We start from the raw sequence: 17,782 nt of genomic DNA, 5'->3' as shown, positions 1-17,782 counted from the left end.
AAAACATTTTCATTTCATTTCATTTTTGCTGACTGTACTTTTCTTTTAACAGATTCTAACTTCTAACTGTGTTTCTTTCAACAGACAATTTAACAAACTTAAACTCTTCCTGTGTCCATCATCAGATCAGCTCGATGGTACAGTCGCCATCAAATATATCGGAGCGGCCGAGATGCTCAAAAATATCTAAACACGCAATCTAGCGCCTTGACATAGAGGCGTGTTCAGTTATTTAAGAGCACCTTGGCCGCTCTGATATATTTGATGGAGAATGTACCATAATATTGCATTCTGTGATAGAGGTTGGTAAGTCAATTATGTATTTCTTATGTTGTATTTTTTCTCGGATTATTAATTTGACGTACCTATTACTTTTAGGTAAGTGTAAAGGGGCCCACTGACTGTCAGTCCGCTGGACGATATCGGCCTGTCAGTTAGAACAAAAATTTGACAGTTCCGAACAACTGACAGGCCGATATCGTCCGGCGGACTGATAGTCAGTGGGCCTCTTTAAGCTCTGAAGGCAATTTCTGTTGTTAAGCTTTTACGATTACAACGACCTCGGAAGTATGTTTGTCTCTCGTCACATAAAATAAACTTTCTTCGTAACTTTTGTCAGATAGTTAAATATCGCCAGGCGTGCGGAAAAGCACGACTGTCGGAGAATATGACTGTATTTAAAAGACATTTACTACGGTAATGCCAATGCAATATTGTGGAAGAACTAAAAATACATTAAAATGCACCACAAAGGTTAGTGTAATGTTCTCGAAATATAATAAATACTAAGGTTATAAAATATTTTGATTTCTGATTATAAATCATCACTGCCATATACGTATAGGTAAATTATAAACTGAAAAAATCGAGCCCGAAGCCCGAGCCCAGAGGCCGAGGCCGGAATAGAACCGGGCGTCTTCATTATTGCTAAGATGGTCGGTTTTTATCATCTGTCATCATGCCTGTCACGTTCTAACGAGTATGTAAGTGCGAGTGACGCATGACATGACAAGTGATAAAATGCGACCATAATACCGCCGTAGATTACGCGACTAAAGGGAAGTATCGATAACGTTATCAGCCTGTCAGTTAGAACAAAAAGTTGACAGTTCCGAAGAACTGACAGGCTGATATCGTCCGGCGGACTGGTAATGGGTGGGCCCCTTTAGCTTAGAAGTTACCAGCCAACACGAGGTAACAACTCATGCATCCAATTACTTTGACAATGACTTACACATTTTATTTTAGTAGTTGCCTATTGTAGTAATGGCATAATACTTATATCATCGGCATGATTTCAGATGTAAATAACATGGAATGAAATATTATCTTCAATAAGTAATAATTTTAATTTTACATCCGTCACGAGATATAATTGTAAGGAAAACCTGTGGCGTACCGCAGACATAAAATACTTATTATACCAACATCGTATCTTAAAAATACAACTTCATGGGTACCTTATTGATTGGAATTAAGATTCAAAATGCAGTGACCTCCCAGTTTTAATACCGAGGTTTGACGCGCGGAAGGCGAATGACGTCACGACTTTCGCTTTTCACTGCCAAGGCGCGCGCGACTGATGACATGATCTTTGTAACGTTAAGTCACTTGGTGACAATAATAAACGTAGCTGCTGTCTTTGTCACTGAGCTTGGGTGTGAAAGAGAAGGTAACGGGTAATTTGTAAAGGTTATGGCGTGAAACGAATGTGATTAACTCTTGATCTTAATTCAGTGGAGAGATGAATGAATAAAATGCTGCTATTATCTCATCACAAGCAAGAACACAAGCAATGAATGACAAGCAAGAAAATTGATTTGTTAGTGCCTATGAAGTAGATAGTAATTATAACAGTTATAAATATTATACATAAATCAGTTATAAATGTATATAATTGGCTATAAGTTTCATTACAACACAAATAATAATAATGTATTAATAAAAGTAATTGCATTATTAGGTAAATCAACATGATTTTCCCAATCATGCGTGGCAGCATCTAGTTTTTCTATTACATACTCAATACAATACGTACCGATTACACAATACACTTCATTTATTTTTGTTAATTCTCCGACCATACAATCTACCATGGAAAATAACATTAGGTACCCTATGTCAGGTCATGTCACTTAGAACTTTGCTTAGAACTCACTATATTCCGCCTGCTTACTTTGATGGCGCCTGTTATTTATATAAAAAAATCTAATTTTGACATTTTAGCATGTACCTATGATTCTCATCCCCATCCTGATCCTGACCTTTTATTACAAGAAAAATAACTGCTTATGTGCGCAACGTTTTTTTATAGTTCGGTCCCTGCAAGTTGTCTAAGGTTGGTGCCATAAAATAAAAGAATGCTACGAGCTTTAAGACGACATATATTTCTCAATAGTACATATATATATATATAAATGGGACACTTCTCATACGAAAGTGACCATTTTCCTTTAAAGTCTCAAGTACAAGTACTCAAATTAGACTACATAATACCACTAGTAAGCTGAAATTAATCAATGCAAGAAATTGCAAAAAAAAAATCGTTTATTCGTGGTAAATGATTATTCATCTTTATGAATCTTGCGTAATCCGTGCGTATAATAATTCAAGACTGGGTGCATAAAAACTCATGCACGGAAAACGAGAAGAACATGTTTAAGTAACTCAAAGTAGGTAATATTGTACTACATAATGTTATCAACTTATCATCGACAATGCAACGTTGCACGTTTTGCGTATTCAAAGGTTATTGCGCTGCTGCAGTGTTAGGTACTGCTGCATCGTTGTTGTGCTGCATTTATTGCCGCCTCTGTATCTGTCCATTTCCGTCATCCGTTCATTTCGAATGAACGTCATATCGCGGCAGTTATGCGGCGGCAAATGTTACTCATTTTATGAAGGGAATTGACAGATAGAGCTTTGTGAACAACGACGCCACAATAGTAATGCAGCTGCATTTTTTTGTCAGAGATGGAGGTAAGCCTCATTGGATACTACCGGCCCGGTATACGGCAGCATGCCCGACTCGGCTGCGCTGGAGCTTTTTCTCCCAGCCGCCTACGGACTAAACCCCTCCACCCTGTAAAGTGTTTTGTTGCCAGAAACTCGGCGCTATCGGTATACGCGTTGTTTCTGGGTGCGTAGTTGTGTAATCCGAGAAAGATTTAAGTGTTAAGATGCAGCTGCATTTGACATCTGAACAACACCTTGAGATTCCATTGTTAGCTAATTTATTTTTATGGTCATTCTATAAAGTTCACGTAACGTAAGGAAAGGTCTAACTTGTTTAATTCTCTTTCAGTTATGGATGATCGTGTGTCTGACGACGTCACTGGCAGCGCCGTCACCACCACAGCTGGGACTGGACATTATTGATCTGGCCGCCATTAGCAGAATGTCTCCCAAACAGCTGGAATCTCTGGCCGAGGGTCTGGCGATGGAGGAAATCATGAGGTTGGCACCCACATATGGATTTAAAAATAATATGTTGGATAACTTTGAATCACCTCCGTCAGAAAATTTCCGAAATTCACACATAATTTCATCATATCAGACACCAATTTTCGAAATTAGGTATTCGACGATCGGTTTTTGTGCTCACCTGATACTTGGGCTTGAATCAGTTGTTGTTCTGCCGTTGTATTTTATTATGCAGGTATTTGTATTATGCCACCCTCACAATTCCTCATTAGCGGAAGGATATTCCTCTAATACCACAGTGTTTTTGTGGCCATGACCACATGTTCAGCCTAAGTCCTCCCTGCTCTCATGTATATTACCTAAACAGATCTCTTTTTCTAGAACAAAGAGGTCATCAGCACAAGCACTTAGCTCCGTCGTGTCGAAAGCGTCATCAGCATCATCCCTAGGCAGCAAGATCGGACTCCTCGGTCAAGCATCATCAGGGGCACTGACTTTCATCACCTCTGCTTCAAGCAAGTCAGGCCAACACGACGAACATCCTGGATATTCTTATGAACCGGTATAGTAAACGCATTTTTTTTTATAGAAGTCAGTTTTTTGATCAAGACTCGGATACCGAGTAAAATTTGAGACAGTTATCAAGTGAAATCTTTCCATTTTGGTTTCGTTGTGCCAATAAGCAAAATAAACCCTGTTCGTCCGTTACCCTGCTGATCGGTTATGTGATATTAAGGTTACCTACAATTAAACTTCTTTAAACTTTCAAGTTTAAAAAAAGTTCGGAGTGTAACCGAAAAAAAAACCACTATATTTTAAACCTGTGCTCTGACTATAAGCTTGTTCTGTAGAAATTCTGTAGTTTAATTTAAACAGATAAAACATTTATTGCAAATACAAATACCTACACTAGTTTGCGTTTGTATTCTGCTGTCAAACAAGCTACTTATAGGAAATTATCGCAGAAGCATGATTATTTCCCACGATTTCTTTACAGGAAAGCTATGACATGCCAATTTTTTTCACATCAATGACTTTTTAAATACTTATTAGATTTATTGAATTTAAAATTCTGTTCCTTTATTCGTGTTTTTCGTATTGCTGTTATTTATTTAGAAACTTACGGTTCGTGAAGAGTTGAAGACCAAATTAATAGATATCTATTAAGATATCTGGATAAAAGTGATAATGTATAGCTACTTTTAAGAATTACGTAACGAGCATATTAATATTATAATTAAGTGTTTAATTAAAATTTAGCCTACTTACTTACTTACTCCTCTGGCGCAGCGACCCAAAGTGTGTCTTGGCCTCCAACACGACAGTTCGCCACTGATCCCGGTACTGTGCAGTTTCTCGCCAGTCTTGGACCTGGAGCTCGCGCAGATCAGCGTCCACCACATCCGCCCATCGGCCAATAAAATTAGCCAGTCAATAAAATTGTTCATATAGTTGGTCAAGCAAATCTTGTCAGTAGAAAAAGGCGGCAAATTTAAAAAATGTAGGTGCGAAGGGTTATCGTCCCATAGAAAATTTGAATTTTGCGCCTTTTTCTACTAACAAGATTTGCTTGACCAACTATATGTGCCCGTAACTTCAAAATGAACTAAAATTAGTAATATTATACACCCACCAGCCATGAACAGTTTTAAAACTTCAATAGATTTTAAACCAACACATAAATCCGCAGCAAGAAAGCAAAGTCGACTTTTGGGGTCTCAAGAAGTCCATCCTCTATACACTTCTTCAAGCAGTGAAGGCCATCACTGGAGGGGTGACTATCTTGAAGGGCCAGCTGATCAAGGGCGGCGGCGCGCTGGCCTCGACCTTGGGCAAGGTCATATCGGTGAAGGGTGAAGCTGTCAGCAACTTGGGCAAGAAAATCGTGTCGTCAGCCGCTTTGAGTCATAAGAAACCATGTAAGTGTTTTACAATGGGCCGGAACTGATTTAACTATTTGTTAAGGTTTGATCGATGTAATCGCTTACTATCAGGCGATTCTGCTCGCTTGCCTCCAGAAAACTTAAGGGGCCCACTGATTACCAGTCCGCTGCACGATAACGGCCTGTCAGTTGTTCGGAACTGTCAACATTTTGTTCTAACTGACAGGCTGATATCGTCCGTCGGACTGATACTCAGTGGGCCCCTTTAGACGTCGCTGACACCAACTGACACTAATAAGTCGCGCGTAATTTACTTGGGAACTGTATCATTATCCATCTTGCTCGCATTCATTGGTTCATGTGAAATGCATTGTGAGTCGTGTCAAAGTCGTATCATAACGAGATCAGAACTTTAAGAAATGGCTTAATCAGAATCGGCCTCCAAATTTTAACACGTTCACGGACACAGCGCTATTCGCGAAACTGCGTGATGTAGCACAGGTAAATAATTCCATACAAGATGTTTTCCCGTCTATGGCGACGTACTGCCACAAGGCATTTTCTATAAAAGTTGTACCACATATTGACAGTTTGCATAAATCTTCATCCTTCCACCCACCCGCTTGTCTTCAGTCACCCGTGAACAAGATACGTCGAAATATCGGGAGCTGAAAAACAATACAAAAGGTAATCAAGGTCCACATCCCGGTCAATTATATAAGTCTAGTGAAAGTGTTTATGTTTGTAACCATTTTATGATCAAGTACAGCTAAGGATGTCGATTAAACTAATTTAAGATCAGTTAGTACTTAATCAACATAACATTTATATTTATTTTATAATTTTACGTACAATTTTTTCGATATCACGTAAACACATTAGGAAAATCATAAATGTCCTTATTTGTAAATCAAAATGGTTGCAAAATGTATACATCTAATTAATGCATGAATCCTACACGGCAACGGTAAATGTTTTCCTGCCTCTTAATGTTTAAGTTAATTATTATGCATTTACCTACTTATCCTTATTATGACCCATTATGAGATCATGCGTTTCTTCCTTCATATTTAAATTCATCGTAAGTACCTACCTATAATATTTTTACTAAAATTAATTTCGGGACTATTCCCATAGTTAAAGTTACTCAGAATGACCTTATACATATACGTACAGTCGAAGGCAAAAATATCGATACAGACAAATGGCTCAAAAACATGTGACTTTATTGTCTAAGGTTTAAGAGCGTAGACATATTTTTGAAACTCTGGGAATGTATATACATTTATGCCCTTGACTGTACCCACGTCGGAATATTTGGCTAAGGGCTACCCCCCACTAGCGTCTTTTGATCGTGTAGTCACCGCTATGGAAAATGCAGTTGCGCCAACGTTGCGTCGAGCAGCAGCCATAGAGTTAACTAGACACGGGAGACGCTAGGTTGAACATACCCCGTATTCATATGATCTGTGTTTGAACTTCCAGCGCCGCCGGTATACGGGCCGCCGCCTGCGCATATTGATTACCCGCCGAGCGCATATGGCGCGCCGACAGCCCCCGCGCATTACTCGGCGCCGACCGCGCCGGCGCACTACGGATCGCCGTCAGCGCCCAGCGGCTTCGCTTCGCACAAATATCCCTCGCATTTAGACGGTATGTACGACTAAACAGTTATGTTATTAGTTCGTCTTTATATTTTGTAAAAACTTGGCTGTGACAAAATATGAAGGGTACATGGAAAGAACATGTCTAGTCACTTTTTTCGAAAAATGAGATTTTTATCTCATAATGTAGAGCTCTTCATGAACTATTAGTTACATCTTTTGCAACCACTGTATGATATATGTAACACAACTTTTTTTTGTTAAAAAAAACCTTGTCACGGAATTAACATACATTTTGACATTGTTCCAAATTTTGAAATCGCGATTACTCAAAATGTTACTAAAGTGACTAGACAATATGTTCTTTCCGTGTACCCTTCATATGGGGGGGTCGTAATCGACGCAGCAGTTAGGTGCAAGCTTAGCGTAGACCGGTCATTCTCAAAGTGCGCTCCGCGGGCCCCTAGGGCAAGAATACTTGTAATAATAAGAAAAAACCAACTCTTCTATAGGTATATTTGGTCCACAGTGACGCACTAAAAAAAATTATTTGGAGCTCCGTCAAATATTTCGCTTTCCAAAAGGGTTCCGTTACCAATAAAAGTTTGAGAACCGCTGGCGTAGACACTAGATAGGCTCTGTTACACTAGAAGAAATTTGATTATTGATATCATAATTTGATCAACTAGGGAACAAATCAAATTATTTTGTGAAATAGTTTTTTATTTGTGTTTTTAAAGTAGTCACACTACTTAATATATAAATTATAAACTGAAACATAACCTAACATAAAAGAAAAAGTGACTCTGTGTCCGTTTATAAATCATAATTTGAGTTTCTCAATCCGCCTGCTGGATTCTAGAATTGATGGATCATTAATAAAGGTGACTTAACTGTATGGTCTGTATGTATATAGTAAGGTTAAGTGCGACTATTCCACGCCTGCTGCTTTTGAAGTAGGTACGCGTGCCTACTGTGCCTACTGTGACAACTGTGACAAGTGACGTTTTTGGCTGAAGTGTCACTTTTTATACTGACAGATCAGTATCATATCGGAAACAGATCGAATAACTAAAACTCGAATTGGCCTGTTAGTGTATGAATTATTATGCAATAACAATAACATAATCACAAAGATGTGTGTAATACACCATCACGCCGGTAGATCGGTACCATAACAAGTCAATATGGCGTATCTTTGATGGCTCCTCTACACGATGGACCATCATACATAGGCCAGCGTGTAGAGAGGGTCACTACCACTCTACACGCTGGCCGACGGAGGGCTTATGGCGCGGCGGGATGGCGATGGGATGGCCACGGTGTCGGTTTTTCATCCGCACATCAAAGGTAGTGGGCCAGCAATGGCGTTTATGCATCTACATTCTACACGTGGCCTTTTCCATAGTGCGTGCTCTCAACCATCGCATGGCCATCTCGCTGGTCCATCGTGTAGAGCCAAGAATGTGCGGAAGTTCAATCTTTGAATTCAATTATATTAGATATATACTATTTTATTAGAACAGAACATCATCAGGTCACCGCATGATGATTATTTTTTATGGAGTGTATAATTTATTGGTAATATCTTTTAGTTCAGCTATCTATAAAATGTTAGTAGGTATGGATATTTGCGTCCACCTAGGAATTAGGAATGTAAAATGAATGAACCTATAAGATTAAATAGTTAGTATAAATTATAATTACAATCTTAACCTATTGTTAATAGTCGATATAAATGCTAGTCACTCGTCACATTTCAAAACCTGCACATTTTAAGTAGGTAAGTACGGTTAGTAGGTTTTGATCTGTTTAGGTTTTTTTTGTTTAAACAAACTTTGTTTACCGACCGTATTTTTAAAACCTTAATTTGCCCAATAAACTCAATTATTGAGGTTAGAAAAAAATGCAAAAAAATGGATTGTATTATTCGAAATAAAAATATTGAATAGAAAAAAAGGATAACACGTCGTCTCAACGTTGCGCCATGCGTAATTAATGTCAAGACACATACACAATAAAAACAGTATATTAGAACGAAATAATTTAATGATTTTTAGCGAAATCTTAACATAACAATAGATTATTATAGACATCTGTAATTAGTCAACCTTTTGTCGAATCACGTAAAATCGTATTGAACAAAACATTACAACGTTTTCTCCTTTGCCCAAGTGGTAATAAAATTAATGCTACATTAGGTACCAAATATAAAACAATCTATCGTATACAATAATACCATTGCTTTATATCTAAATATATAATACTGCAATGATACATACCTAAACGTGTTAAAATATAAAATTAATACTGCATAAAGTTCTTTGGTAGATATTTTGTAAACAGACAACCATGAAGACAACCATAATAATTATTAAGGTATTAAAAAGGCATTAAAAAGTTTTGAAAGTCGCGACAACGGCACATTTTGTACAAACAGAAGGTAATAAAGCACCATATTATGCAAACAATGACCAAACATGCAGTGTTGTAAATAAATACCAGACAATAACTAGGTTTGTGCCTGTTTTAAGACTAATTAACACTCAGTTGAGAAGATTGTATAATCCTTCTTTTTGTTTCTCTCGCGAAAACATATTTTCACCTCACCAGTTCGTTAAGGCTCCGTTTATTCTTCTAAAACTGACGAGATAGTTGCATTTTTTTCCACGAGAGTGGAAAAGTAAGTTGATGCTAATTTTGTTTTATTACCTCATGTTGGCTAGTACCTAGTATTGACTTTGAAATGATGATTTTGATTTGATAAATATTTAATAACGTTTATTTAGATTTGATTGGTTATATAATAAAAATAATATTTTAGAGCCATTATTTTCTTGACGTTGGTGTGCTGAAAAATGTTTTTCACTGAGTAGCATAATTTGTTTAACACTTGCCTCAAGATTCCACTTTTCGATTTTTGGAATCTTTCGCCTGCCCGTATCAATATTAGTACGAGGAGTTAAATAACGACTTTGCTCACTTGTAAAACAAATCCTAATCTACTATTTCCTATAACATCCTAAAGGAACGAAGTCCGTCATTAAATATTATGCAACCCGAAGTAACAAACCAGAAAGAAGTCATACACAGATGTAACAGTTGCGTAAAACTTTATTGGCTATGACAAAAAACGATACGGATACATGCGCTGCCTTTAATGAGTGGACCAGTTAATAGACTGTCATTTGTGAATTGGTTTTTCCGAGGAACTTCAATAGTGAACACTTGATGGCACACGAATAGAATAGGTAAAGTACATTATAATAGTACATTTTAATGCAAGTGTGGAAAGTGTGTTATTATTTACGAGTTCCGAGATGTCTCTTATGAGCCGTAGACGAATAAAGGACGTACCTAATTTCACACGTAAATTGAACAATGTTTTTTAATACATTTGCGAAAAAATCAAAATAAAACAAATATTGGTTACATTATGAGTATTACACTTACAGTTTCGAATCTTCCCCTGAACTTGAGTGATATTGTATAATATAAAGTTTTTGAACATCCTAACTCTTTGGTGTGGTCGTATCGATTACGGTCAGAATTAAATTAAAAAAAGCTAGAAAAGTAAAAGGCACTAGTTCGCAAAAGCCAACTTTGCGAACGCTAAACAGCTACGTAAAGTAGCACTTTTTGAGCAACTGTATAATTTTACTTTTACTGGATTTACTTTTCCAATTTTTTTTAATCTATACTTGTTCCAATTCATGACTACTTATTGATGAGTGTTAATATTAGTTTCCTTTAAACGTCGTAATCAACATAAAAACCTAATGATAATGTCAGAATACGAAAAATATACATATTTATTATTCTTTTACTACTTACCTCTTCATCATTATAACAAGTTTATTTTTTAATATTGAAGATTGAAAAACCGTTCTTAATAAGTTGTCTGAATGTAACGGAATAGCTATGGAAGGTAGAGGTAGGAATAGTGCCGAAACGCCTGTCAAAGAAGAGGCGTTTTTTCTTACTGCAAGCTAAGTTCCAAAGGCAATATTCGATATTGTTTTTATTCCTTACAGGTTGTTTTTCTTATTCTTTCGCAACTGTATTAAAAACGTCATTCGATACACGTGCGGAGATGTCATTTTTCACTCGTCCCAACACCCGAGTCGTGCCACTCGCCTACGGCTCGTGGCAAGATATCTCGGTACTCGTGGCGTAATGGTAATGACATACTATCCGCACCTAGCATCGAAATGTACTATTTTGTTAAAATTCCTAGTCTTATTTTTGTATCTAAAATAAATAAGGTTAGGGGAGGTAGGGGACCGTTGGGCACTTTTTTACTTGTCGTGATAAATACGTAATATTAAAAAAAAATACAAACCTCACGACTGCCCAATGCTCCTCTACCTCCCCTACATGTTCATAATTTTAACAAACATTTGCGTTTGTGTATAAAAGCTAACGAAGAATATTTTGAAGATAAAACGTTTAGTTTTAGTAAAATGATTGTAGTTTTAATGTTTAATGACATTTTTTAAAAGACGTGTTGTAAGTAAGAAACATATTCTTAAAAAATCTTTGTCAACGTATTTTTGGGCTACCCTGTTATGTAACACAGCAATTTGAATGTCATGTTAATTATTATGTCATGCATTTGTGCAATAACAAGTGACCTTTTGAAACTTTGACATATTACTTAACATGTTTATTAGAGCGATATCCTCCTTAGAGCTCATAAAAACGATTTTACGATTTTGAAGAAAGGGTAAAAACGTTCGGGAAAACCCGCGTCTTTTCTGTGAACATTATGAAAGTTAATGATTTAGATACATTTTTCTAAATCTTTCACCGTAAAACTCTAAAGAACTAGAAATACTAATTCTTTAAAGAACTAGAAATTTAACATGTTGATAAGGATAAAGTACGAAAATGATGATGTCCACAGGAAAGTCGCATAACATTAACTCATACTAAAAAAATGTTTGACCCATAAATCGATGAAGATAGAATTGCAGTCGCAATTTGAATAACATAGCAAAAATGCTTAATTACCATAAATAAAATAAAATAAAATAAAAATAGCCTTTATTCCACCATAATTAAGTACATTTTTTTTTATATTTCCTTTGCATGCATAAAGATTCTAGTTGCACATGTGCAACTTAATTACCATAACATGTATAAAAGCTAAAAAGTGGAACACGAAATTAAACATTTCCTAATAGTAATCAGAACTGACCTAGACAGGAATCGAGCGTTATAACGTAACTTCCGTGAGAATCCTCAGGTTACATCAATATGAATGGCTAAAGTAATTAATAACGATATTGTATCAATTAAAACTTTCGATATTTAGCGTTTTAGGTTATAAAAATGCGTTAGATCAAAAACTAGTTAGATCATCATAAAAAAGCTATTTTTGGGATAATAACTTATGATCAAACTAACCAATTTAGCCCATTTCTTTTTAAGTCATAGTCATAGTTTTTTATTGGCTAGAATTACGGTACTGTATTGCAGATGGTGGACAAAATTTGGGAGTTCAACATAATTCACCACTATATAGGCATGCAAAACTTTACACTATAGTAAGTTTTATTTATTCAAAATTTGCGAGTATAAGTTGGTCATTCTCTGAATGTATTTGTTACCTCGACGAATAATAGAAACACGTTCATCAGGAAAAATATCCGTACCAAAGGTATTATGTAATTGGTAAATAATTTTATATAATAAATGTCAAAAAAGGAAATTGTACGCGGAATAGCAAAATGAGTAAAATTATAAATACTTCAAACAATGAATAACTCGTAGACGATGACACCAAACATATTCGTGTTTTCACTGCCACTGCAGAATTTAAATAACTCATGAATTATTCAATTTGAAAAGTCTATAACCTACTTACATCACGCGTATTTTGTTTCAACTTCAAAATGTAAAAGACTAAGAATTCAAATTAACTACCAAAGAAGAGACGCGTTCATATTGATTTTCATATACTGACCCGCCGGTTGCTATATTGCACGCGCATAAATAAATGCTGTCCCACCCATGATGCCAATGCCAGTTGTCAATGTCACTGTGCGAGCTTGACAACTATATAATAATGCGAGTGCAATAGAAATGTCAACAGGCGGGTCAATGTACTAAAATCTATATGAAACGCGTCTCTTCTTTACGGAATAATGTTTTTTTTTGTTTACCTCAAATACTTTAGGTTAGGTAAATATTTAGAGATCTTACTAATATTTAATTTACAATACAACAACAATAGCGCAATTTATTTTTATACGATTAAACAGAAGTGCTGTGTCACAGTTGCCATTTGTGTGAAAACTACAGAAGACATTAATTACAATACAAATTGTAGCTTGAATGCAGTCCTTTTATTTGGCTCTTAACAAAACTTTCTTCATCCAGTCCAAGATAGTTCTAATTCTTGGTAAAAAGGAATTATTAAGTAGTTTGCTATTAAAATTCATCCCATTGGCTATTTTATTTCAGAGCTGATAGTGATGTCATCAGTGGTAGACAACTCGGTGGTATCTGACTCGCCACCACCACCGTACCCTCCTCCGGAGTTATACGAACGATACTATGATTTAGTTGACGCCCTTTGGTAAGACGACATCGACCAGGATGTTGGTACAATAGTGTACTGTTCAATGATTGTTTGTGTTTCTTCTAGTGGGATTTAGTTCTGCGTTCTTCTCTTCATAACTTGTCAACATTTTTATTATCCTAGTAGTCTTTTAGTGTTTACTTGATTTTGGTTATTCTTATCATCCTCTTAGCTCTGTATTTTACCTTAACAAATGTGTTGTTATTGTAATTAGCTCTTCGTTTTCCTCTTCATTAGTGGCGTATTCTCATCGTCTATTTATTATTGATTTCACTAACATATGTTCTAGTTTTTGCTTCTTCGACGACCTTCCTACTTCTTACACATTTACATAAACGTCTACTTTCCCTTTCAAACGGAAACAGATATTTATTAGTCACGACGATTACTTAAACGACGCAAGTATCTAAATCAGTAATTTCAAAAATTTACCCAATAATTTGGGTTTCGCAAGTGTGTTACATGGCACAGATTTTGGGATTGCAGAATAGGATGAAGGTTTGTTACTAATGTTCCATGTTTACTTGAATGTGTTTATGTGTGAAACTTTATGATGACAATGCGTGTATTGTTGCCGGGAAAAGTTTAGTCACACGCCTTTTCCGATCGTTTCTGCAGGTTATATAATTATAATGAGAAATAAAATAAATTAATGTGAATGATAATAATAATATGATTGTGCACTACATAATGAAAAGAGAATAGGTGCAGAAAAAGAACACACATTACATTAAGTAACAGCAGGCGAATAATTTACAAGTCTTAGCAATAATTATGAAGGATATTTCCTTTTTAGGGTTCCGTAAACAAAGGGTACAACGGAGACCCTATAACTAAGACTCCACTGTCCGTCCGTCTGTCACCAGGCTGTATCTCATTAACCGTGATAGCTAGGCAGTTGAAATTTTCACAGATGATGTATTTCTATTGCTTCTATAACAACAAATACTAAAAACAAAATAAAATAAATATTTAAATGGGACTCCCATATAACAAACGTGATTTTTTTGCCATTTTTTGCGTAATGGTACGGAACTCTTCGTGCGCGAGTCCGACTCGCACTTGGCCGGTTTTTTATATCGTTGTTTTGACATGCATCAATCGGTACACGGTTCTTCAAATATTTATGATGGAATGTTTAGTTTTTATACTAAATAGAAACATCTGAGAAATAAATTAAGAACAAGAGATTAAATATTATTCTTCATACATCAGTTTTTAGGATTCCGTACTCGAAGGGTTACAATCGGAATCCTAATATCAAATTTGTATGTCTTGCTTTAATGTGAATTCACTTTAGGTAAGGATAATTAAACCAAAAATGTTGTGTGTAAATGATAGAGATAAAGTCCCGTTCATCAAAGCATACAATACAAGTATGTTTTGAATGGCCAACCCATGATATAGAAGTTCTTTTTGTGTTATTCATTGTACGATTCATGATTAAACAAATCAATTTAGCGTGTGTCTTTTAAGTTTTATTGATTCAAAATAGTGGCTAACAATAAAAAATAGTTTGTTTAACGATGAACATACTTTACAGATAACAAACTGAGGTAAAGTTACGAAGCCTTAAGATGTAAGTATATTATGTTTGTTTTGATGGCATCACCTTGTCATAATCACGAAGGTATCATAATTAAATGTAATTATTATAAGTATTATAACTATGTGCGGCCGGAAATATATCATTAAGTACAGAATGACATTGTCCGTGATTGTTGTGACCTATTTATTGCTTTTGCTTTAGATTCTTTCGATTCACAACTTTCGATTTTTATTTCGGAAATAATCATAACATAAAATACTTAATAGAAGAATTAACGAGAATACACAAGTCTATCTCTTCTCGGTATTGTAAATTGGACTTTATTGGAAAAGATAAAGATTCCAAATTGGCTTGGTGATTGGGTTAAGTGAAAGTGCATTATGTCACCGGTTGGACTGGCTGTGCGGCTCGTCCACATGTGGACAGGAACAAGGAAACTTTGCCTTAATCATATAGTATTAGACAGCTAAAATCTTAACCGAGAAATTAGTATACATATAACGTCTTGCATGCATAAATGTAACGAGGAAACCAGTTTATCTGATAGCTATCGGTGGACCGTTTGATGATGAAAACACGTATTAGCAAATAGTTATTGTAATAAAAATTTAACAGTAAAATATAGCACAATTTTAGTGAGTAACACAGGAAAACTGACAATACTGACAAACGGCCTGATTTGAGCTTTAATGTACGTCTAAAGTTAGCTCTAGATACGATATGGATCGGATATGTTGTCAAAAGTGACGTTTTTGTTTAAAACATCACTTTTGACACTGACATATCTAATCCATATCATGTAACATGCGCGTTGCCGACCCTTTAAAAACCTGTATACTTATTTTTTGAAGAACCCCATACTGTAGTCCCTAGAGAAAAATCTCGAAAATGTCATTAACAGGACTGTATATGGTGCTACTTTCCCGCACTAGTGCGGGAATAAGCACTTTCCGTGCCTATCTCAAAAATTTAAAGGGCCATATGTACTGTAAAACGTTGTACGCTACACGTGGGAATTTCCTACTTTCCGCACTTGTATCGTAAATAACTATTATCGGCGCAGTGGAACTTTATTCCGAAGCCTATCATTATTAGATTCTCCAGTGCTAATGCACCTATAATAATTTATTATCATACTTCTGCACGAATAACGTTAACAACGTATTATAAATATCATCAGAAGTTAATCCCGTTATGAAAAAAAAACAATTTTTATTCCTTAATCACTTGGCGTGACGAATTGTCTAGGCGGACCAACAGACACCGTAATTTGCGATATATTTATCGAATGCGGCGACCGAAAATTTATGACCGCAAATTGCATCGTTGTTTTATTAACTAAATCATAGAGTAACTTATACTAGAGCGGTACTGTCATAGTAAATTTTGTAACCCCAGTAAATTCACTGCCATCTGTCGACACACTTTAAAACTAAAAATGAAGATTTATAAAAATATGATAGAATGTATTTAAATATAGATAAATGATTTTTTTTATTTGCATTAATTATTTTTATGATTTTGACCCATGTTCTTTCACTGATATGCGTTAAAATTGTTAAATAACAAACGAAACCGTCAACGACCATCTATACGACTTTAGGCCAAAACTAGTAGCGCCCTCTGAACGAGAATCAAATTTTCTTGATTTTCGAGGCACGTTTTTTCCTTAGACTGTATCTATCTATTACGGAGTTATATCTATCTTTGACTAAATTATATGATTATTTAAATTATGTAATGATGGAAACTAGATTATGAAAATGTTTATTTACGGTTTGGTATTTCCACTAGGGTAAGTTAGGGATAGCTCGCCTTAGAAGCACAACATCGTTGTGATTAAAGTCAAGTGCCATTATAAAACTCATATCTTCATGGGAATTTGGCATTTATGATAGCACCGCCGCACTCTGTCACTGAAAAGTATGTGGAGAATATTTACAAAATATTTCTTCTACGATGTCTATTTAATACTAAACTATTCATAAAAACATTGGTAGAGGTGTTTTGGAATAGTGATAATTGTAAACGTAATAACATTTGACGAACTTCTTCGGATAGCCAAATTTACAGAGAACAATCCAGAGAGCCTCGCGTGGAACCCTATCAAAAGCCTTTTCCAAATCCACAAAGCACATGTAGAGAGGCCGTTGGTGCTCAAGGCTCTTTTCTTGGATTTGCCTCAAGGCAGTGATTGCGTCAATGGTTCCTCTGCTAGGACGGAATCTACACTGGCAATATTTAAAGACCCTCATCAGCCTAGACATAAAACGCCAGTTGCGGAAAGAAAGACCAAGTTCAACGCGGCTGGCCAACTTTATTGTCACGTGAGCAATAGAGTATTTAAGAGCAAGTTCAGCCTGGCCAGCCAAATTAGGGCTCACGATAGACAACGTCCATAATGTTTATTTAGGGTCGCCGTCATCGAAAACGATGAGGAGGACTATATAATATTGCGACGCTGCGCTGCTCTATTCCTATCTTAACTATTATCGATACAATCTATCGATTGTATGATAATAATCGATAGTTCTGTGAAAGCTTCTATTACTTGTTTGCTGATATTTAGAGAGAACGCGTAAATTGTGTTTGTGTAGGAAGTGTCTTGCTACTGACATATTACATAATGCTTTCTGCCGATACTTGTTTAAGGGCTCATCCGCAGTGATAAGCGATAGCGGATTAAAGATTAACTTACTTATTGCAATAATAGTGTCACTCGTTTGTTACTTTATAA

The 17,782-nt window shown here is 35.9% G+C and overlaps 2 protein-coding genes across 3 annotated transcripts in view; both read left to right on the top strand.

Annotated features, from left to right (window-relative positions):
- Positions 1 to 17,782, top strand: part of LOC134743454 (bone morphogenetic protein 1) — a 477,569-nt gene that overhangs the window by 212,967 nt on the left and 246,820 nt on the right. The window lies entirely within an intron of this gene.
- The window catches only part of LOC134743463 (uncharacterized), a 33,284-nt gene that overhangs the window by 10,079 nt on the left and 5,423 nt on the right, over positions 1 to 17,782 (top strand). For both annotated transcript variants that reach the window (XM_063676901.1, XM_063676902.1), the window contains exons 2-5: positions 3,305 to 3,456; positions 3,805 to 3,985; positions 5,114 to 5,342; positions 6,792 to 6,959. In XM_063676901.1, coding sequence (XP_063532971.1) covers positions 3,305 to 3,456; positions 3,805 to 3,985; positions 5,114 to 5,342; positions 6,792 to 6,959 — 730 coding nt within the window. The remainder of the gene's footprint in view (positions 1 to 3,304; positions 3,457 to 3,804; positions 3,986 to 5,113; positions 5,343 to 6,791; positions 6,960 to 17,782) is intronic.

The sequence above is a fragment of the Cydia strobilella genome, chromosome 8 (assembly GCF_947568885.1).
Source record: "Cydia strobilella chromosome 8, ilCydStro3.1, whole genome shotgun sequence".
NCBI classification, from domain to species: Eukaryota; Metazoa; Arthropoda; class Insecta; order Lepidoptera; family Tortricidae; genus Cydia; species Cydia strobilella.
This window is presented reverse-complemented; position numbering and strand designations above follow the sequence as displayed.